The sequence below is a fragment of the Salmo trutta genome, chromosome 11 (genome assembly GCF_901001165.1).
Source record: "Salmo trutta chromosome 11, fSalTru1.1, whole genome shotgun sequence".
NCBI classification, from domain to species: domain Eukaryota; kingdom Metazoa; phylum Chordata; class Actinopteri; order Salmoniformes; family Salmonidae; genus Salmo; species Salmo trutta.
Window position 1 is genome coordinate 12,749,785 of NC_042967.1, and position 22,463 is coordinate 12,772,247.

A 22,463-nucleotide genomic window follows, 5' to 3' on the forward strand; every position below is an offset into this window, starting at 1 on the left:
ACAATGCTTAGATGTTGCTATGCAGTGTATTGTCATTAGGTTACATGGCAACATATACTTTTTTCATGACTAAGACTAAATGTAGGGTTTCTGTGAGAGGATCAAGGTCTATTTGAACATACTTCAAGGGCTATACAAGCTTAACAATAAACTGAAATAGTTGCATAAAAAGCTAACCAATTCCACTTTTGTTCTGTAGTGGTGTGCATTACAACACCCAAATGCCCACATAACTCAAATTGTTTTAACGTTGTATAACGATCAAAAACGTAACTTATTAATATGCAAAAACTTCAAAATGAAGAAATTTCAAACTATGGTGTTGTGTGATCCAGTGTGAAAAAAGTTGAGTAACAGTTAAAAGTGAATCTGCCATGTCATACGTGAAGGCTTTCTGATACGTAGATGATTAACAACCTTTGTCAATAGATTAATTCCATCCAAAATAGGTGCGGGAGTATGGAAAAACCTGATGGATTCACAATGATGACTTTCCCTCACATCGTAACGTGTTTGACGGAGGTTCACCCAGTTAGTTATCCAGGGGTTCTCAACTTTTTGGGGCTTGACCTCTTTTTTTCATAGCAAATTCATCAGGAACCCATTCATAATCAGAACACAACTCTATTGACTAAAAATAGCAAAATTATTTTTACTAGGACTTTGGCAGTGCATGGCTGGGCGAACCAAGTCTTGGGCCCTGGGAAAGACCATTTTAAAAGGCCCTTGGCATCGGAGAGAAAACCTTGCCGTTTTCAAGCTAATTTCCTGCAATTCTACACATTTTGTCATGGGGTAGATTTTTTGTTGTTGTTGCTTTAAAGCTAATATCCTAAAATTCTACACATTTTGCCATGAGGCAGAGAGAAAACGTAGCCGTTTCAAGCTTGAATTACAGTGCATATACATTTTTTGGGGGGGGGATACAAGAATAATTAAATTTGGAATATTGATAATTGGTTGAGTACTGTGGATACCAATATCCCTGTGAGCCTCCCAGGCTCATGCTCCCCAGGGTTAAGAACATCAATTGTACAGTAGAATAATATTGTATTACACCCTTTATATAGTATTATTCCATAGATCCCTTGGCCCAGATTTGTTTAATCTGTTGTTAGTAATAATATTAATACAAAAAGAATTGATATATATTTTGAGATGTGGAGCCCACTTTGAGAACCCCTGAGATGCAGTATAGTGAAAGAAAACATCAGCGCACCCATTTCTTGGTCTATTTCTACATACTTACAGTGCATCCAAACCAGCACCCTTTGTGAAGTCAACTGACACTTATCTACCGTTTCCAGAAATAATAACAAAGCATTTTGTAAGTGTTGTTGCAAAGGTTTTCGGTTTCATAAACCAGACATTTTACACCTAAGGTGCTTCTTTTTGTAAACGCAAAGAAATAACACTTTTCTGGTAACTAACACATGTACAATTATCCACATTAGATACAGAGTTGGGTAGGTTACTTTCTAAATGCAATCTGTTACAGTTACTAGCTACCTGTCCAAAATGTTAATCAGTAAGGTATTTTGGTATTACCCAAACTCAGTAACACAATCTGATTACTTTCAGGTATTTTTGGATTACTTTCCCCTTAAGAGACAGAAGACGACAAAAATAATCCATCAAACGCATTGTATGTCAGCGGTCTCCGACTTGTGATCATACCCGCTCAGGTGGAACAAACGTAAACTTGCGCCTTTCTCATAGAGAAAACAGAAAGGTGTCGTAGTATTTTTCACAAACATCCATTCTGAATTTAAAAGTAATCCAAGAAGTAATCATCTGTTTTTAAAAGTCGGCATCCATAATCAGATAACAATATTTGTGCTGGTAAAGTAACTGATTAGTTGCATTTTTTTGTAATCAGATTACATGTAACTCCCCAACCCTGATTAAATACAATAACCTTCAAACATACTGTATGATGTTGATATTGGAACTGGACGTTGGAAAATGACATTACTTTACAGTCACAGTGCTTTCAGTAAATGCATAATGTATTCAAATTTACCTGGCAAGCGGCAAATACATACAGTAAATGTAATGGCACTTGCTTAGGTTACAGTCACATTTCCCCCACTGTTGTACAGAAACTGTTTTGGGAGTACATGTTGATACTGCTGATAAATGATTGACTCATTGCATTGGCCACCTGTCCTGATTTTGTGTTGTCCATCTTGTCTTTGGGCCAACTCTAGATGTATGGCCAGTTATCTGGACCATTCTTACCAGACCTGGGTTCAAACATGATTCGAAACCTTTCAAACTACTTAGAGCGTTTGCTTTAGTCTGCCAGGACTGCTAGGTGGGTGGGGTTTGTATTTCAATTGGTTCCATTGCAAAAGTCAAGCTCAATTAAGTACAGCTAAAGAATTTGAAACAATTTCAAATAGTACTTGAACCCAGGTCTGATTCTTACTAGTTTCACACCAGATTGACTGACTGCTTAACCATTGTGGAACACTATGATGCTACTGAATAGCGTGAGAGATAGAGTCGTTCGAGAGGAAAAACAGAGGGGGCGTTTGGTTCCATCGTTTCACCTCTTGGAGTGAGGTTGTTTTTTGTTTTTTTTCCTGGCAAGCACGAGCAAAGTTGATCAGCTTTTTTCGAGGGCATTGTTAGTTTTCCTACGTTCTATAGGATTATGCGGAATATCCTAATTGCCTGAATTAGATTTGTACAGAAGAGATGTGACAAATGAGGCATTAACCCAGCTAGAACGTTGTGTGTCTGGTTGATAATAACTAAATGTGAATATATACGGGGAGACCCTGCATGAATAAGGCCTATAGTTTAAAGGGATAGTTCACTTCAAAATGTGAACTCCCCCTTTAAGGTACTGTTGGTGTTTCACTATAGGTTCTACTTTGTAGGAAGCTGTCCAGAGTTGGACGTATAGAACAGACAATGGCAGGAGGATCACGATGAAAGAAGAAGCCAGTCCCTATGCTTAAACGGTCTCATTTTGCAGTCTCTCCCTCCATGTCCCTTTTGTACATTGCTGTGTTGAAGTTGTGAACTGAAGGACCCTAAAGACACGCTGTAAAGAACTGCTATTCTTTTTCTTCTTGTTTTGCTCCTCTTTACCCTCTCCTTTTTATTTTTTAAAAATAGTGTCAAAAAAGGTTCATAGGACGAATGGGAAAAGTATTTTTGAAAGAATTATATTTTGCTGGAAACAATATTTAAGTACTTTGTCTAAAAATAAAAAACATAACTTTTTTTGTAAAGTGAAATGTTTATGCATGCTTTTTTTGATGAGATGTTTACATTGTATTTAAGAAGGGAAAATTGTGCCTTTTTATCTCACCTGATTTTACAGTATATATTGTAAATAATACAGAAAGTCATTATGTTTGAGTAGTGTAAAAAACATTTATACTTTAAAGGAATAATCTGGTCAAAAACTATATTTTGGTATTGGTTTCATTAGTCCACTGTTCATCGTTTAAAAAAATAAAATAAATTAAAATAAAAAGAACTTTACTTCAGTCAAGTTAAGATATAGGATTTTCAAGAAGCAAATGCTGTCGTGGGGGGGGGTAGTTTTGAACGGTCTTTCAACTCGGAAACTCTGGCATCTTTCTAGAGCTCCGACTTTCTAACCTGAAGATCACTAACATGATTTTACCCCTTTTTTTGTCTTTAAAGCACCAAAGTTACACTTTGCTTATTGAAAAAGTTAAATCTTGAAAACTTGACTGCTGACATGCAAAACATTGAGACTATGAACAGGGGACTAATGAAACAAATTAAATATATAGTTTGAATGGATTATTCCTTTAACTTACATCTTGTTGGAATATCTGCAGTTCATGCGGCTCCCACTTGTTATGTTGTCGTTTTGGGTCATAGAAAGAAATGGCACAAGGTTCACACAAAAAAGCTAGCCTGCTCCCAGATCTGTTTGTGCAGTATTGTCAACTCTTGCCAGTCATTGTGATGCCAAACATGATAACGATTGGCAGGAGTTGGCAAGACAGCACAAACAGATCTGGGACCAGGCTACAAAAAAGCCAACGGGTTAGAGTGAGTTATGAAAGTACCAAACATTGTGACAGACACTTTACTACCTGAATGTTTGAGAAAGAACGTCGTCTTTTTTTCTTCTTCCTTTACAAATAATGTTAACTGTTTCTGATTTGGCATTGTTTTGTACTTTTATTTTGCATTTTATGTCAATGTGACTTTAAAAAAAGTAGGCAAACATATGTCATTTCTTTGTTACAGAGAGTAGACCGTACCAAACTATGGATCAATAAGTTCTTACTGTTGACATGATTATCTCCCAAACCCCTTGGTGATATTATGGGATTTAATAGCAACACACTAAAATCAAGCAATCAAAAAAAACTAAAAAAACTATTAAAGTTGAAATACTGTAGGTTGAAAATACTTTTGCCTCTTCAGTTTGTTCAGCTATTAAGGCTCCGACTCAGATACATTGTGAAAGACCGGTTGATGTGGTCACCACACTTGGGATTCATTTTACTACACTTCCAATCCATTTAGGAAATAATCTGGACATAGCATTTGAATTGGAGTATAACTCCTGGATTGACTGAAAGTCTGACACCTAAATGAATTTGACTCCAATACTGGTGATAATATAGAACCCAAACCGTGCTACCCTTGGGATTTCTAGAAACAACAATTTGTATCATTGAGATATGGATGCATCATGACTGTTTACAGGTTTAGTTGGCTTGGTCTCGGGTTTTGCAGTGCTCCCAATGGAAGTTCTACTGTATATGGCTTACTGCCTTGCTCAGAAATAAGTTAGTGGTTATCTGCTCATCGTACTACAGTACAACACTATGCATTTGTACAAAGGGATTTCCGACCACCATCTCATTTACAGTATGCATATAGAATAACAAATGAGGACTCTCAATTCCGATATATTCTAAACAAAAAAGCTTATTACTCAACATTTACAGCATTAATTTATCTCTATGCAAGGATATGGATGTACAGTAAACTCCAAAATTAGTGACATTTGTTGTTGTTTTGGCTCAGTACTGGATTTGAAATGATGCAATGACTGAGAGGTTAAAGTGCATCATTATGCTAGGATATGGGACCAAATACTGAACTTTAGACTACTTTATTACACAAGTCCCCCCCTAAAATGGGGGGGACTATGTACAAAAAGTGCTGTAATTTCTAAACGGTTCAACCGATAAGGATGAAAATACCCTCAAATTAAAACTGACAGTCTGCTCTTTAACCTCCAGTCATTGTATCATATCAAATCCAAAGTGCTGGAGTACAGAGCCAAAACAAACAACGTTTCACTGTCCTAATACTTTGAGCTCACTATGTAGCTTACCAGCGATTTCTGTCCTACTTTACCGATTATTTGACGGTTAGTTGTAATGGAGCTAAAGCATTACATTTTTTTTTAAACAAACATTAACCCAGTATATTGAGACTAAGCCATATCCCCAAAGCCACGTCCGAGCTCAGAGCAGCATTTCCTATTAATAGCACCTGGTTTGTTTTTATCCCAAAATACATTTTTAATCCAATGCTTTGTACAATATTTGTCAGCAACTATCCACAGTACATGAATATCCTTCAGCGTGAATAAAAACAACTAGTTCCTACTACAAACTGTATATCTTGAAGCAAATATTTGCCATAACTGTGTTTGCAAAACTATCAAGAGATTCCAATAAAACCGTTAACAAATGTCATTTTTTGATTTGCAGTTTGTAAGATTTAGTGTGTGTGTGTGTGTGTGTGTGTGTGCATCAGAAGACCCCAATGAGATTGTCTGAAAGAGGAAAACCAGAGGGAATGCACACAGCCCAGGCCACTGGCTTATCCGATCTGTATATATAGATCCAGGACTGGGAAAATTGGAGTAGGAGGATGGGAGGGATAGAGAGCCAGATGACTAATTAAGATGTGCCAGGAAGAGAAGAAAATGAGAGTTGAGAGAGAGAGAGAGAGAATTTAGCATGTTATCCAAATGCATGTTTATTTGTTTTGCTAATATGAACTGATTGATTTAGCTCATACAGACTTAAGAATTCAATAGATAATGAAAGAGGGATGGAGATGGAAAACAGCAGAGACAAAAACAGAAGAGAAAGAACGAGAATAAAGAGACATTTAACATTATAACGCCACCCTTGTAGACAGAATCACCATTAACCTCATTAAAAGCTGATCTGAAAATACTCCCAGATGCAAGACTGCAGCAACAGAACCCGACCAGACAGTATTACTTTTGCTCATTTTTTCTCTCCATCGCTCTCGAAAAATCCACAGCCCACTTCCAAATCTCCCCCAGATTTCCAATAGCTTTCACTGTGTAGTCGTGCCAGATAAACAGAATCTATTGGATCAGTCCCATTTCACGGCTGCACCCGGCACACATGGCGGCTTCTGTGGCCCCCTTTCTCTCAGCTACCTCTTTTCCTCTCTCCCAAAATTCTACACTCTGCTTCACATTTATTTCTGTTTTTCCTCTCATTTCTTCATCTGTTCTTTTCACCCTGCATTGGTTCTTATCGCTTTCATTTTTTGTTGTTGCCTAATCGCACTCTGGAAAAACTTCTCCCACCAAGATAGGTTAATATTCAGATTCAAGGGAATTGAGATTGTTATCCTAATACACCAGATCAAATCACATTGTGTTCGTCATATTCTTCTAAATGCCTACTTACGGGCTCTTCCCAACAAGAGAGAAATAAAATAGAGAAATAATACAAGTAATAATAGATACAATGAGTAACAATAACTTGACTATATACACAAGGTACCAGTACCGAGTCGATGTGCAGGGGTACGAGGTAATTGAGGTAGATATGCACATAACTAGGAATAAAGTGACTAGGCAACAGGATAGATAATTAACAGTAGAAGCAGCATATGTGATGAATCAAAAGAAGTTAGTGCAAAAAGGGCCAATGCAGACACACTGGACAAAAACAAACAATTACAAAGATTTTACTGAGGAAATCAGTCAATTTAAATAAATTGATAAGGCCCTAATCTATGGATTTCACATGACTAGGAATACAGATATGCATGCGTTGGTCACATATATCTTAAAACGTTGGGGTGTGGATCAGAAAACCAGTCAGTATCTGGTGTGACCACCATTTGCCTTATGCAGCACGACACATCTCCTTTGCATAGAGTTGATCAGGCTGTTGATTGTGGCCTGTGGAATGCCCATCACCAACATGGGGCACTCTGTTCACAACTTTGACATCAGAAAACCGTTCGCCCACACAACGCCATACAGTACATGCTGTCTGCCATCTGCCCTGTATAGTTGAAAACAGGATTCATCCGTGAAAAGTACACTTCTCCAGCGTGCCAGTGGCCATTGAAGGTGAGCATTTGCACACTGAAATTGGTTACAATGCAGAACTGCAGTCAGGTCAAGACCCTGCTGATCTCGATCCCGCAGGTGAAGAAGCCGGATGTGGAGGTCCTGGGCTGGCGTGGTTACACATGGTCGTGAGGTGGCTTATGGTAGAGAAATTAACATTAAATTATCTGGCAACAGCTCTGGTAGACATTCCTGCAGTGAGCATGCCAATGGCATGATCCCTCAACTTCTGTGGCATTGTGTTGTGATAAAACTGCACATTTTAGAATGGCCTTATTGTCCCCAGCACAAGGTGCACCTGTGTAATGATCATGCTGTTTAATCTGCTTCTTGATATGTCACGTGGATGGATTATCTTGGCAAAGGAGAAATGCTCACTAATAGGGATGTAAACTAATTTGTGTACACAATTTGAGTAATAAGCTTTTTGTGAATATGTAAATTATCTGGGGATCTTATTTCAGCTCCTGAAACATGGGAACACCACTTTCCATGTTGAGTTTATAGTTAACCAAATAGCTACCCGGACTAACTACTTAGCAGTCTTACGGTTTGGGGTAGAAGCTGTTTAGAGTCCTGTTGGTACTGCTTGCTGTGCGGTAGCAGAGAGAACAGTATGACTTAGGGGGTTGGAGTCTGACAACTTTTAGGGCCTTCCTCTGACACCGCCTGGCATAGAGACCCTGGATGGCAGGGAGCTTGGCCCTAGTGGTGTACTGGGCCGTACACACTACTCTCTGTAGCGCCTTGCGGTCGGATGCCAAGCAGTTGCCATACCAAGCAGTAAGGCAGCCTCCGTTTCCTGTTGTCCACGATCAGCACCTATGCCTTACTGACGTTGAGGGAGAGGTCGTCTTTGACCCCCTCCCTATAGGTCGTCTCATCGTCGTCGGTAATCGGGCCTACCACCGTCATGTTGTCAGCAAACTTAATGGTGTTGGAGTCGTGCGTGGCCACGCAGTTGTGGGTGAACCCCCTAAGCACGAACCCCTGTAAGGTATTACAGACTGGGTCAGGGAAAAGTTGAACATTTCAGTGTAGACACTAGCCAGCTGGTCACCCACATATTTTTTTCTGAAAAGTAAAGTGTTGAGACTTCTGTAACATTGTTATGTCATAAGCTGAACGCTGTCACTAGGCTAAGTGGTCTGACTGGGGCCATGATGAAATAAAAGGCAAGGTCTACTTTCAGGTGCTTAAGGACACCGCGCCGCAGGAGGTGGTAGACAGCTGACACACGGCCAAAGACTGCTGTCCGAGGAAATTAAAAACATCCAGCTAGATTTTTACTATCAAAGTACACAACTATAAGTGACAACATGGATGATTGGGGCTATACTGTAAATGAATCTCACGAATAGATGGACGGGCAGAGAGACAGGCAGATAGCCAACTTGTTCTAAGTGAGCAGCAATACAGGCTCATTTCCATCCCAGCTCTTTCAAGTCCTAATATAATATTGGGGAAGATCCTCAAGAGTACTACAGTAGTATCAGTGATTTTCTTAAATTACCTCAATCTGCAGGGAGAGCGAAAGAAGGAGCAAACAGACGCTGAATGAGACTGACAGAGCGAGAACAGGGCAGACAGAGGCTGACCAAAGCTCGCGTTGCAAAATAAATGTACACATGCATGTTATTCAATCATTGCACCCACACTGCTCACAAGCGTCTGCGTAGCCAGGCGCTAAAATAGAACTTGGTTCTATTTGTGACGCTTGATGCGCTGAAAGTCCCCATCTCACCGCTGAAAGTCGTCTCTCCCATCTCATCATTGGTTTTTAGGAGCATATACCCATTTGGGTGATTGAAAGACGAACTGAGGTCCACACTCCAGGCCAGTTGGTGGTGGTAATGCACCTTAAAGTTGGTTGCCAACTGCCATATAAAGTACAAAGAAGCCTGAAGGAGGCGTGATTACTAGAAACAAACTGTTCACCTTTTTATCTATGGATTAATTTTCAGACGACTAGAGGACCTTGTGCATTTCAGGTAAAATAACCAAATGTTTATATCCCAGGACAAATTAACTAGCAACAGCAAGCTCGCTAAATTGCCATAAATGTTTGCTTATCAACCTGTCCCGATATTAATATAGTTGGTTCAGTTTGTTTTGATATTTCAATCTGTGTGTCCTGATCACGTCTGGTGTGGGGGGACAAAATTCAACATACGAGCGAGCGGTCTGGTCAGCATGTGAGGCAGTAAGATGGACACAGACGCAAAAAAGAGAGATGACAGACGAAAAGAGAAAATAAACAAAGTAAAGCGAGAGTAAAGAGAGACAGGCAGATAGTAAAGACATACAGAGACCGAGATAGTAAAGACAGAGCGAGAGGGAACAGAGGGGCTGTATCGTGACAGTCTGATAGTGAGAATAATTTGACCATCATTAGCTCAGCCTCATTTGATTATGTAACCACTGCTGTCACAGCCTCCTCTTTTGCCGTCGTCATTTCGAGGGCACATCGAGCCATGACTCCTCCTTCGCCATTACTCCCCACCACCCTCCCCCTAGACACAGACCACCCTGTATTTATTTTTAGCCTAAAACATCCGACCCAGCTAGTCAGCATGCCCTGCTCTCCAGGACAGACTACGTAAGAGTGGATGTCTTGGTGCTTTCAAGACAACTGGGAACTCTGGAGGGGGATTAAAAAATATAAACTAGGTAAAATCATGACGTCTGATCTTCAGGTCAGAAAATCGGAGCTCTAGAAAGAGGCCCACGTTTTCGACTTGGCTGACCATTCAAAACAATGTTTCCCAGTCGGAGCTAGTCCCATCTTGTTCCAAGCTGTCTTGAATGCACTGAAGTCAGATTTCTTGAATGCACTGTCAGATTTCTGAGTTCCCTGTTGTTTTGAACTCGGCAAGACTTGGAGGCCAACGACGCGTGATAATTATTATCTAACACTGCATCACACCCCAGTGGCCCGCTGGAAGCAGTTTGTACATTACGCCAGATGAAATCCCAAGGATTTTCACATGTGAGTGGAGGATGAGGTGGAGGGAGAGTTTGATAGAGACATCACGTGGCCTGTTCATACAGCCTATGATCCTTTGGAAAATACTGTAGTCGTACAGCTGCAATAGACTGGGACTAGAGCTTTCAGTCAGTCTATCCTAATGTATAATGCAGACTTAAAGCCTCCATTATAAAGTGGAAGACTAACTCTACTGCAGACAGCGGGGCTGTAGCACTGTAGCAGACTGAATCAGTGACGAAAAATCTCTGCAGTGTCTGTAGAGAAATGTCTACTGAATATCCTATGCCTAAGACTCAATAAGTAGAAAGGACAAATTCAGTAAGACTTCAAATGATTTCAATGTACTTAACACAGACACTGTTCATTTCTACCACTAGAACAAGCAGGTAGAGGTTGATTCAGTAAACAATGTCCTTTTTTTTTTTAATTTTTGGGCCCCCAAAATGATAACCTTTGATATATTCTATTCCATTGTTCTTCCACAGAAAGTCCTGACAGTCCAACAAACTTCATTGAAACGATTCAGTAGAGTTGCCATTTTACTTTTTTTATATCAAATATTATTTTGGGAGGACCATTTCAGTCTGCGGTGTCTGTCTACTCTCCAATTATCAGAAGAATACATAATGGGGTAAAGAATAAAAATGTCTTTATTTATTTAACATTGATCAAGAGGACATCAATGTTACAAAATTGAAATGGATGCCAAGACCTTTAGAAATGTCATGAATCACTGTCTTAAATTACTTCAATTGCAATGCAAAATGAGAGAACAAAAGCTCTTAGAAAAATGAAACCGGCTTTGTTGAACGGCTATAGAATAAAAAGTATTGTGATGTGTTTAGTACACTTACAATTGTAAAAACCACTCCAAATGAAACCACTAAAAACTAACTCCGTTGACCACTAAAAAAAAAGGGCTTTAGAATAGAATATACTTGGCATTTTGTGTGGCCTTTTAAAATAACTATATACACAGCCATAGACAAGATTTGGAAAATACTGCATTTGTGGTCGTGGTAATAATAATAAAAGAGTCTCGTCAGTCAATTTGGTACAGAATAATAAAAATTATGTGAATGTCATCTAAATTTTCGTAAACGTCGAATATGGATCTATAAAACCCGGTTTTCAATAAAACCCCACTTTGTTTTGCACATTCCCATACATCATTGCGGCATTGAGTTGAACATTGTCACATCTAAAGAATTGACCAGAACTTTAGATACTCATTCCATGTCCTTTCAGTAAGCCATTCCTGCAACATTTTGTTGACATTTTATTTGATCACACCCAATTTGGCCCTTCTAATTTACAAGATTCACATAATATTCAATCAATATAGTACACATCTTCTTTGGACCAAATGTTTTCCTGTCATTGAGCAAGACATGAGGAATCCAATAAAAAGATCCAAAGCCACCCAAGGACCACCCGCACACCAATGATCAGTATTAGTTCTGTCTAACAAGTATTATGGAGCTGCCGGCTTGGAGTATTGCTTCTTCATTCTATGTATTCCCTCTTTTTCCCCATTCAGAGAAATTTGCCATTTGAAATCACTTGTTTTATTTACAAAATAATAGTCTGAAAGTACCAGGTTGCGTCAACTTGATGTTGCTGTTCCTACTACTGACACACCCCTTTGTAAATGTTGCTGGTCTTGTGTTTATTAAACAAATCACATTTTCTTTGCAACTTTGGGTAGAAAACCAATAGCTTTTGCTCATGATGAAAACAAATTGTGTGGTCATCCTCACAAGTGAAGACAGTCCTCCATGAAAGCAATTCAGTTTGTCTGTCTTAGCAGCCTAATGATTCAACCCAACAAAAATGGCAGCTCTTAGTGGGCAACGCCTATGGTGCAATTCTCATGAAAACTTTTCCTACAACCAACACTTTGAAGAAATGGGCTAGTGAGTGACTCAAATGTGACAAAAACCCTAACAAAATTATAAACTATTGCATGGCAGTCGTATGTTTTTTAATAGAATGATTTGAAAATATATATGTTGTGTGACTAGCAACTTGTACCATTAAACCCAACACCATTGCAAAATACTAGTGTGTGTTTGGGACTTTTCCCATTGAAGAGCATAACATTGAAACCATTACAACTGCTGTAGCCTAATGGTTTGTTTATTCACCAGGAATGGTCAAACTAATCCAGACCTTTTTTTAAAGGGAATAAACCACAGAGGGGCTGTTTCCTGGACACAGATTAAGCCTAAGAGAAGGACAACCTGGACTGCTTTCATAGAGGACTGACTTGAATTATGAGGATGGCCACAATTTAGTTTCATCATGAGCAAAAGCTATTGGTTTTTCTACCCAAAGTTGCAAAAGTAAATTGCATGGCAATTTTGTGACCCATGTTTGTTACATGGGACAAATGCTGTGACCCATGTAAGGACCCCACCAGATTCACAGGAAACACATTACATAGGATGAAGCTGCAATACTCCAAGGCCACAGCTCCATACTACTTGCTAGACAGAACTGATACTGGTTGTTGGGGTGCAGTTGGTAAGGAGTGTGAGGGGTATATGGGTGGCTATTGGATTCCTCATGTCTTACTCATTGTTAGGAGGAATTATGGTCAAATGTTACTATATTTATTGAAGATTATTTAAATCCTATTATTTTAAATGGCCAATTTGGGTGCAATGAATTAGCTTAAATTCTTAAGAGATAAAATAATGTTTCAGGAATGCTAATCTTAGCTGTTTGTAACTACAGAAACCATTTCAGCACAATCTGAGATGGTGGGTGTCGAAATCCTCCTTGTGCTTTTTGAATTGGAAACGACCCGATAACTAGTCTGTTCGGACATCATTGAACGTCTAGGTCAACAAGTATGCAGAGGAAGAGTGTGAACCATAGACATACATGAACCATTCTAGTAATTATATTTCTATCGAAGGAGAACCATTCCAATATGACTGGCATGTCAGTGTACAATCAGACAACGGTGGATACCATACTTTGAAAATAAAATAATATTATTGTGGTAAAAAAAAAAAAAATGCAATCAATGTGCCAATTAAATACATCATAATATACCAAAGCACCTCTTGAAGAGTATTCCAGACATTCTTCACAGAACACAACTCTTTAGCATTTTCCAAACATACCCGTTCAGTAAATACATGTCAACTCTGTCTTGGTGTTGTAAGGCACCTTAAAATGTTACTTACTTTCCTATATCCAAGATAATGGATTGTACCTCATTGCTGGGGGATATTTATTATTATTCTGCATTCGAGTTGACGAATGTGTTGATGAACGCATAGTAGTCGCCGGGCAGGGAACGTGAGAGTTGAAGGCATAAAAGTATGAATGGGAGTGTGTCAACATCAACTTCATGGATACCATGTATAAGGTGACCGTTGGGCGAGATACAGCCATAGATGGTGGCAGGCCAGGCGACCCTTGGGTTTGGCATACAGCATCTAGACGTAGATTGTCAGGGATGACGAGACCCCTCTTCCACTAGCCTGGTCCCAGATCTGTTTGTGCGGTCTTCCCAACAATGTTTTGCTGTATAGCAAACTTCCACGGTTTGGTATGTTTGGTAATGACTATGACCATATAAAAGTATACAACACAAACAGCCCTGGGACAAGGCTAGTCTTCCACTGAGAGTATACAGGCTAAGAGGTCTAAGGTTCTGGACTACAGCATCTCCACATAGTTTTCAGGGATGAGGCCTTTCTTCCCCTCCAGCTCTCCTTCCAGCCAGCCAGGTTCCCTGGAAGGTGCCACTGCAGATGGGAACAGAAGGTACCAGGGGACAGGGTGAGATAGGAGTAAACACACTGCATTTCCTCAGTGTTAGAAAACACAGATGGTTGTGTCAGTGAGAGAAAGTTTTGCTCAGAGCTTTATAGTTGACATTTTATAGTTGGCATAGATCGAGTATATAAATACAACCATCATCTCTGCAAACACTGAAATTGTGGTGGAAATAAAAATGTAACTTTCTGTGCTCTGGAAATACGGAAAGTGATGGGCAATGTCCCGGTGCCATGTCATCCTCATTTTGTCCGTTCAGGTAATGTACCCCATTTGCTGGGAGAATGACTCAAGAGGGTAGGCTGTATAAAAACATGTTGTTTGGCACAGAGAAGCTTTTCAGAGAACAGGGACATGTTAATTAGGCACTAAATGGATTAAAAACAGACATGCAGGGAGGGACTTCTCCAATCAGAATTCTTCATTGCAAAATGTTTGAAAATGTTTTTAAGTTGGTCTTCCCATGGTGCCGGACCATCTTCAGACTGAATGAGAGATGATAGGAGGTAAATTGGCAACAAAATACAGCGCCAATGGATTCCTACCCAAACTCTGTATATTTGACTAAAGTGAAATGGGCTGAGATATGTTGACGCATAACTTTAGTATTTTCTAACCCATCTCTAAAATGTTTTACGTGTTATTTGGCTCCCTTGCTTGTGGTGTATATTATTTCATGTGATACGATTTCTTATGGGATGGAAAACCCAAGATATTAAATCAAGCTGTGCCATTATTAAAACTATTGATAAAGTATGTTTCGACCATGTTTGGTTAGGTATGCGCAAGCCAATATAAGTCTCTAGTCAAGTGATTGGCCATATTTGCCCTCATACAGTAACACTTCTTTTGACAAGGGTTCTTTCATTTGTCAACCCATGCACTGCCAATTGATAGTGTGTGGCTTTGAGATTGTTGGATTCTCAATACGAGACAGTGAATCGTTTTTCAAATATTTTTGGCTCGAGGACGTACATTTTATATTTTCCGCCTGAGTTAGGCACCTCAGTTAAACTCAATTGGAAAACAACCCCATACCAGATAATATTTTATTAGTAGAGTGTCTCACTTGCCTGACCACTCACCCTGAATTTTGTTCCTCTGCTCTGTTACATTGCTATATACATTCCGTCTGAATCTGACATCCTAGAAGTCATTGAGGGGAGTTGTACAAAACAAATTAAAATCAGCGATTCAATCTCTAACAAATCAAAGTTGATAAAGTCATCATGGAAGCTGGCTCTGGCCCAACCCATCGGTTTCTGGGACCAATCAGAATGGTCAGAATGTGTTCGCATTCTAGAAATCATAGCGCAAATCCAGACTCATCGTGGAGAAGAAACATCAGTTTGGCAAGAGGCATATGGATGGGTAGCTAGGCAAGTGTCTTGCATCTTCAGGAACCCCAGTCCATTTGCATACTTGAGTAAGCCCTCAATGATAATCGGCTGGTAATACCCAGCCACGGACGCATTGTATCTTGTCAAGGACAAAATGACATATCCTCCTGTTGTAGAGACTCCTGTGTATCAAGTCCATTTCCCTTGACTGACTAGAGCTCTGTCAAGTCCCATTTTCAGATGGACTGGAGAGTCACTCTACCCCCTCCTCTCTCCCTCAATCCCCTCTATCCATCACTCAGTCTGATTCAAGATCCTGTTACCGGTTCCCTCACAGAATCCAATATGCCCAGCGGTTCTTTGAGATTTCAGCGTGAGCGACCGACCGTTGTCGGAGCGATAACACTTACCGGCGCTGAATATTGCTCCGACCCGGAAGGATAACTCGGATTCGTGCTCGGCCTCGCACGGGTACACCGCCATGGCTCTCTTGCCGCCGCCACCGGTGACACTGAAAAATGAAGACAATCAGTGAGCTGGCGGGGCTTTGGAAGAGAGAGGGAGATCAGAGGATTACTCCACGGTTCAATCTGGGCTAGGTGATCAGTACTGAAACAGCAGGGAGAAAATGAGCAAAAGGACTACGGGTATCTCAGGGGCTGGCGCGAACCAAGAGGACTTGTCTGGCCGCTATCTGAACCTGGCGAGCGAGGCCACACACCGTCCCTCTCTGAGACACAGGGTCAGCGTGGATGCATCTCAGACTGCAGACATGCGTCAGGCCACAGCGATAGACAACCATTATGGTTCTACTGAGATAATTAGAGCGGGGCATCTCTAAAGCAGGTTTACACAAACAAAACAGCCGAAAGGAATTCCTGAGAGTTCCTCCCCTGGCACGGTTTTATGCAAAATTCTACCCGTAGTGGTTACAGACCTAGACACTGAGGCTACATTCTTAAAGTGAATGTGTGGTAAAAGGGTTGTCTAAGAAACTATATGCATGCATGGCCCTGCAGAGGTTAGAGAAGATGCTTTTCTGGCCTTGAGAAAACAATGTGTTTATTCGGCAAGGCTCGTGTTGTTTTGCCCCCTTTGCAAATAGTAATGCCTGCTGCCAGTTGAGAACTATGTAGAAAACTCAGCCTTCAATACCTCATACCCTGATAAATATTTCATATACCTACACTCTGCAGCAACAACAACAACGTTGGAGAGCGCTGGAGACCAAAACATAATATCTATTCAAACTGAAAAACTTTTGCGGATGCCGAGTTGTCACCGCAACAATCTTCACCTGCACTTTGGAATTTGTTCTTTTGAATAGAGGGTATTCTTATGGGATCTGGAGAAACAGGCCTTTTGTATATATTAAATAACATAATGGATTGCCCATAATGACTTGGCCATGTGCAATTTCCTCAACATAATTTGAAAGCTTGAATTAATTTTTTTTGTCTGGTAGGTAAGCCCAGCTATGGATAACAGTTATGGGCTACGAGTCTACAGAGTTCCCACAGAGTCCATTCAAATACCTGTGCGCACTTACCCGTCCACGGTCTTGTCCCCATCAGAACTGGCTTTGGTCAGGGCTCCAGAGTTGAGCCACGAGGCTGCTACAGCGATGCAGGCCCTGCAGTCAAACAGAGGGAACAGAGGGTCAAACATCTATAACCAGATACCGAATACCTACAGTAGCATCCCAATGACACCAGACAGTGGTCTGCCAACACAACGTTAGTGACCACTGCATCCTCCCAGTAGTGGGTCTTAGTCTTTTCCCTGGCCTGTGTGAAGCCTATGAACTCAGATTGTTGCATGTTTAACTGAATGGTTAATGTCCTCCCATCTGTATTTTACTGCAGTGAGAAGGTCTAGGTGACCGCCGTCGTTAAGTTGAAAAGGGAATTCACTTCTCAAACACATTTCAAGTTGTTTAAGTTAAACATTCCCTGTAGTCACCAACATAATAAAAAAAAGTACACAGCCATCAAGACAACTGCTATAATTTACACTGAAATCATTAGCAATTGTTGGGAGTGAGGTAGAGTGTGATGTTTAAATGGCTAGTGCCCTTGAGCTGTGGGGGGAAAGCCAGAGGGGATTTCAGCAGGGGACTTCAACAGGGGACAGTGTGTGGCAGAGAGTAGAGGCTGAGAAGAGCACCACACTTAAGAACAGCTAGCTACTTTCACACGCAGCCAATTAATATTCCACCTCCAGAATCTACACAGCCTTGGCAAGGCTTACAGGAACTCATAGGTTTTGTTCTAATTACCTTTGTTTGAACAGTTTTTGTAAAAACAATTCTGTAGTGAAGGGCACATTTAGAAAATTCTACACAAGTTTATTTATGTGAGAATTTTTTTAAAAAAAGGACAAATTCTGTGGAGTGTTTCAAAAAAGGAAAGAGCAAAACAAAAGCAGAGACATTTTGACCCTTTGTGAAAAACAGCAGGAAACAGAATCAAGGGTCATCACTTTAGAAAAAAAAAAAAAAAAACTACTGACTGACTATCAGATAAAAAAATAAACATTCTCATATTGGGGCTGAATAGACACTGGCTGTTTCTTTGATAATGCCCTTGACCCCCCCCCCCACCATCTCAGGACAATTCAACAGCCTTCAACATGCTGATTGCAGAATGCTGGAGAGAGCAAATTTAGACAGAGGAACACACACACACACACCACACACACACACACACACACACAGAGAGAGAGCGAGAGGAACAGAGAAAGACATAACCCCCTATGAATAAAACATTGAAAGCAGGTGCATAATTATTCAAATCTGGGGAAGTTCACAGCTGTCCTCACTTTATTATGAAGCATTGTTTGAATATTTTTGAAAATCAATGTCCTACATTTTAACCACTTATTTTACTGATATTTGACATATAGATTAGTCCAATGGTACAAAAGAACAAAGTACACGCAATTGACCCAATCTTCTTTTCCCCATAGGAACAACTTCCACTGTTCTCAGGACAGACACTAAAAAAATAAATAAAATAAAAAAACAGTATCACCAACTTAGAAAGTTAGAGAATGTTCTAGAAAACCATTACTAGAGGTCCTTTAGCCTGAACACAGTGTAACTGGAGGGGAAAACAATTCCCTTAACAGTAAAGCCTCCACTTCCCCACTAATTCAACTGTCCTCTATAAACTCCCTGGGAGGTCACAGCCCATAACAACATCTGTTCACTAAATGGATATAAGAGGAGACACCCTATAGACATGACCATCCACTCTAAAAACAGCCATACCAATCCTATTAACCATTACTAGTAAAGATGTCGTCTTGTGCCATACGCTCTTTATTGCTAAAGTAGGGGGCAGAGAGTGTGTCTGCGCTCTTTTATGCTCTCTGCGTCAAGTCTCGTCCTACTTTAACCTCCAGAGACAGAGCAGGGCCAGCCAAGGCACAGTGGGGCTGAGGGGGACAGCCAGCGTCAAGCCGCCCTCCCTCCTTCCCTGCCCGGGGCCCATGCTAATACAGCGTAATGAGTAAATTGCTTCTAGCCGCTGCTCCCATAGAGACACTAAAATACAATTAGAGGGAACAGCTTGGGATGGCCTGGGGGGCAGGGGTTACAGGTGGGATGGGAATGAGGGCACAGTCCCTACCTCTCTCTGGCCATGACTTTTGCTATCAGAATACGAAGACCGCACTGAATAGACTGGTCTAGATGCACAAAAGTCTCTCTGTGGTGTGATTGTGTTCAGATCTGTCTGACCACTTCAGGTGGTCAGGGCTGCATTGTGTGTGGATTTCTCCTCAGTCTGGACGCAATCACGTCATCAGCACTCCTCACACAAGTCTCCAGAAAATGTGTGTTTTGGGACAGAGTCACCCTTTCATTATAGTCAGAGGAAATGCGTTCCTAGCGTGTGAGGAACGTGTTTGCTGGACTCAAATGCTAGCCAGCTAGCTTACATTTTGGAAAAACTATTTTTTGTTTGGCTAGAGTTAGCCTAACCCGTTTGTAGTAAGCTAGCAAGCAAAGCCTAACCCGTTTGTAGTAAGCTAGCAAGCAAGGCTAAATAGATTGCAGAGGTTAGCTGGCTAGTTAGCTACAGCCATCAAGTTTACATTACATTTAAGTCATTTAGCAGACGCTCTTATCCAGAGCGACTTACAAATTGGTGTATTCACCTTATGATATCCAGTGGAACAACCACTTTACAATAGTGCATCTAAATCTTTTAAGGGGGGGTAGAAGGATTACTTTATCTTATCCCAGGTATTCCTTAAAGAGGTGGGGTTTCAGGTGTCTCCGGAAGGTGGTGATTGACTCCGCTGTCCTGGCGTCGTGAGGGAGCTTGTTCCACCATTGGGGTGCCAGAGCAGCGAACAGTTTGGACTGGGCTGAGCGGGAACCGTGCTTCCTCAGAGGTGGGGGGGCCAGCAGGCCAGAGGTGGATGAACGCAGTGCCCTTCTTTGGGTGTAGGGCCTGATCAGAGCCTGAAGGTATGGAGGTGCCGTTCCCCTCACAGCTCCGTAGGCAAGCACCATGGTCTTGTAGCGGATGCGAGCTTCAACTGGAAGCCAGTGGTGAGAGCGGAGGAGCGGGGTGACGTGAGAGAACTTGGGAAGGTTGAACACCAGACGGGCTGCGGCGTTCTGGATGAGTTGTAGGGGTTTAATGGCACAGGCAGGGAGCCCAGCCAACAGCGAGTTGCAGTAATCCAGACGGGAGATGACAAGTGCCTGGATTAGGACCTGCGTCGCTTCCTGTGTGAGGCAGGGTCGTACTCTGCGAATGTTGTAGAGCATGAACCTACAGGATCGGGTCACCGCCTTGATGTTAGTGGAGAACGACAGGGTGTTGTCCAGGATCACGCCAAGGTTCTTAGCACTCTGGAAGGAGGACACAAGGGAGTTGTCAACCGTGATGGCGAGATCATGGAACGGGCAGTCCTTCCCCGGGAGGAAGAGCATCTCCTTCTTGCCGAGGTTCAGCTTGAGGTGGTGATCCGTCATCCACACTGATATGTCTGCCAGACATGCAGAGATGCGATTCGCCGCCTGGTTATCAGAAGGGGGAAAGGAGAAGATTAATTGTGTGTCGTCTGCATAGCAATGATAGGAGAGACCATTTGAGGATATGACAGAGCCAAGTGACTTGGTGTATAGCGAGAATAGGAGAGGGCCTAGAACAGAGCCCTGGGGGACACCAGTGGTGAGAGCGCGTGGTGCGGAGACAGATTCTCGCCACGCCACCTGGTAGGAGCGACCTGTCAGGTAGGACGCAATCCAAGCGTGGGCCGCGCCGGAGATGCCCAACTCGGAGAGGGTGGAGAGGAGGATCAACAAAAGTTGTTGTGTTACCATAATTTGCAGAATGCATACTGGCATTTTAATATAGCGGGAAAAGGGAATCTGGACACACTGTGGCCACATTTAAAATGTAGTTGTAGATACATGACGTGTTCAGAATTCCACGATCAGAATATGAAAACTGCATTAACTCAAGTGTAGACATGGCCTCTCTCCTCCATCTATCCATCCCCCCCTCCTCTCTCCAACCTCTCCCTCCATCAGGTTCTAGTCAGGTTCAGTCAGTGCAGTGGATGCCGGATGGTGTGGGTGATTTATAGCTCTGCAGACAGTGTGAGTGTGTGTGTGGAGAGGGGCCACTGGAGTCTCAGCTGCTCCACATCAGCATGGGGGGGACGGAGCGCTGCAGTGCAGCAAATCCACTCATTAACCTCAGTCTCCGTCCGCACAGCACACCGTCTGCCTGGGCCAACAGCAGAACAGGAGCACTGTCACTTTACCCACCTGAGGGTAGGTGCTGAGATGCACTCTTTACTGCAAAGGTAGGGGGATGGAGGGGGAAAGGTGGCAGAGTGGATGTGTGTGCGTCCACACACAGTATACAGGCACTAAAACAGGCAAACACTCACAATTGCATGTTAGTGTTTACACGAGGGTACACTCACCCACAAAAACAGATTCAAATCACACACTCAAATCGAAATATTCAGTCTTAAAAGTCGTGACTTCACTACACAAGAAAAGGCTATTAATGAAATGGCAACTATGAAGATCTGGAAAAGACATGTCGAGTAAATAGGTACTGAAATGATTACAGGATAAATGGTTGCCCTAGAAACCTGCCAAATGAACAGAGTGGAAAATGTAATTTGTTTTTGGATAAATCCAACTAAGCCAGACACAGGAAAATAACTTTTTGGGTGTGTCTCGTTAATCAAAATATCACAGAGCCTCAAATTACTCAGATTGTTTTTATTGAAATATGATTACATACACTGAACTTATAATACATTAGGAACACCTGCTCTTTCCATGACAGACTGACCAGGTGAATCCAGGTGAAAGCTATGATCCCTTATTGATGCAACTGGTTACATCCACTTCAAAATCAGTGTAGATGAAGGGGAGGAGACTGGTTAAAAAATATTTTTAAGCCTTGAGACAACGGAGACATGGGTTGTGTGTGCCATTCATAGGGTGAATGGGCAAGACAAAAGATCCTCTTAAAGGATCAGACCCCTTTATTACATTTTCGCCTAAAAATGACATACCCAAATCTAACTTTGAAGGTTGTGGAAATGTGAAATGAATGTAGTAGAATATAAAAACACATTAGATCTGGTAAAAGATAATACAAAGGAAAAAAAAAAAAACGTGTTTTTCTATCATCATCTTTGAAATGCAAGAGAAAGGCCATAATGTATTATTCCAGCCCAGGCAAAATGTTGGTTTTGGCCACTAGATGGCAGCAATGTGCAAAGTTTTAGACAAATGCAATGGTTCAATCTTCAAAATGTATCAAGACGGCCCAAATGTGCCTAATTGGTTTATTAATAACCAAGTTCATAACTGTGCACACTCCTCAAAACAATATCATGGTATTATGTTGGTGACTACAGGGAATTAAGCATGTTTAACCTTTCTGGCGCACAACAGCCGGTGAAATTGCAGAGCGCAAAATTCAAA

The 22,463-nt window shown here is 41.4% G+C and overlaps 1 protein-coding gene across 1 annotated transcript in view; it reads right to left on the minus strand.

The window, feature by feature from the left end:
* Positions 1–10,982: 10,982 nt before the first annotated feature.
* The window catches only part of LOC115202230 (rho GTPase-activating protein 10), a 68,322-nt gene continuing 56,841 nt past the window's right edge, over positions 10,983–22,463 (minus strand). The window contains exons 21-23 of the mRNA XM_029766217.1: positions 17,040–17,123; positions 15,901–16,001; positions 10,983–14,119 (exon numbers count right to left, since the gene is read on the minus strand). Coding sequence (XP_029622077.1) covers positions 14,031–14,119; positions 15,901–16,001; positions 17,040–17,123 — 274 coding nt within the window. The 3' untranslated portion in view covers positions 10,983–14,030. The remainder of the gene's footprint in view (positions 14,120–15,900; positions 16,002–17,039; positions 17,124–22,463) is intronic.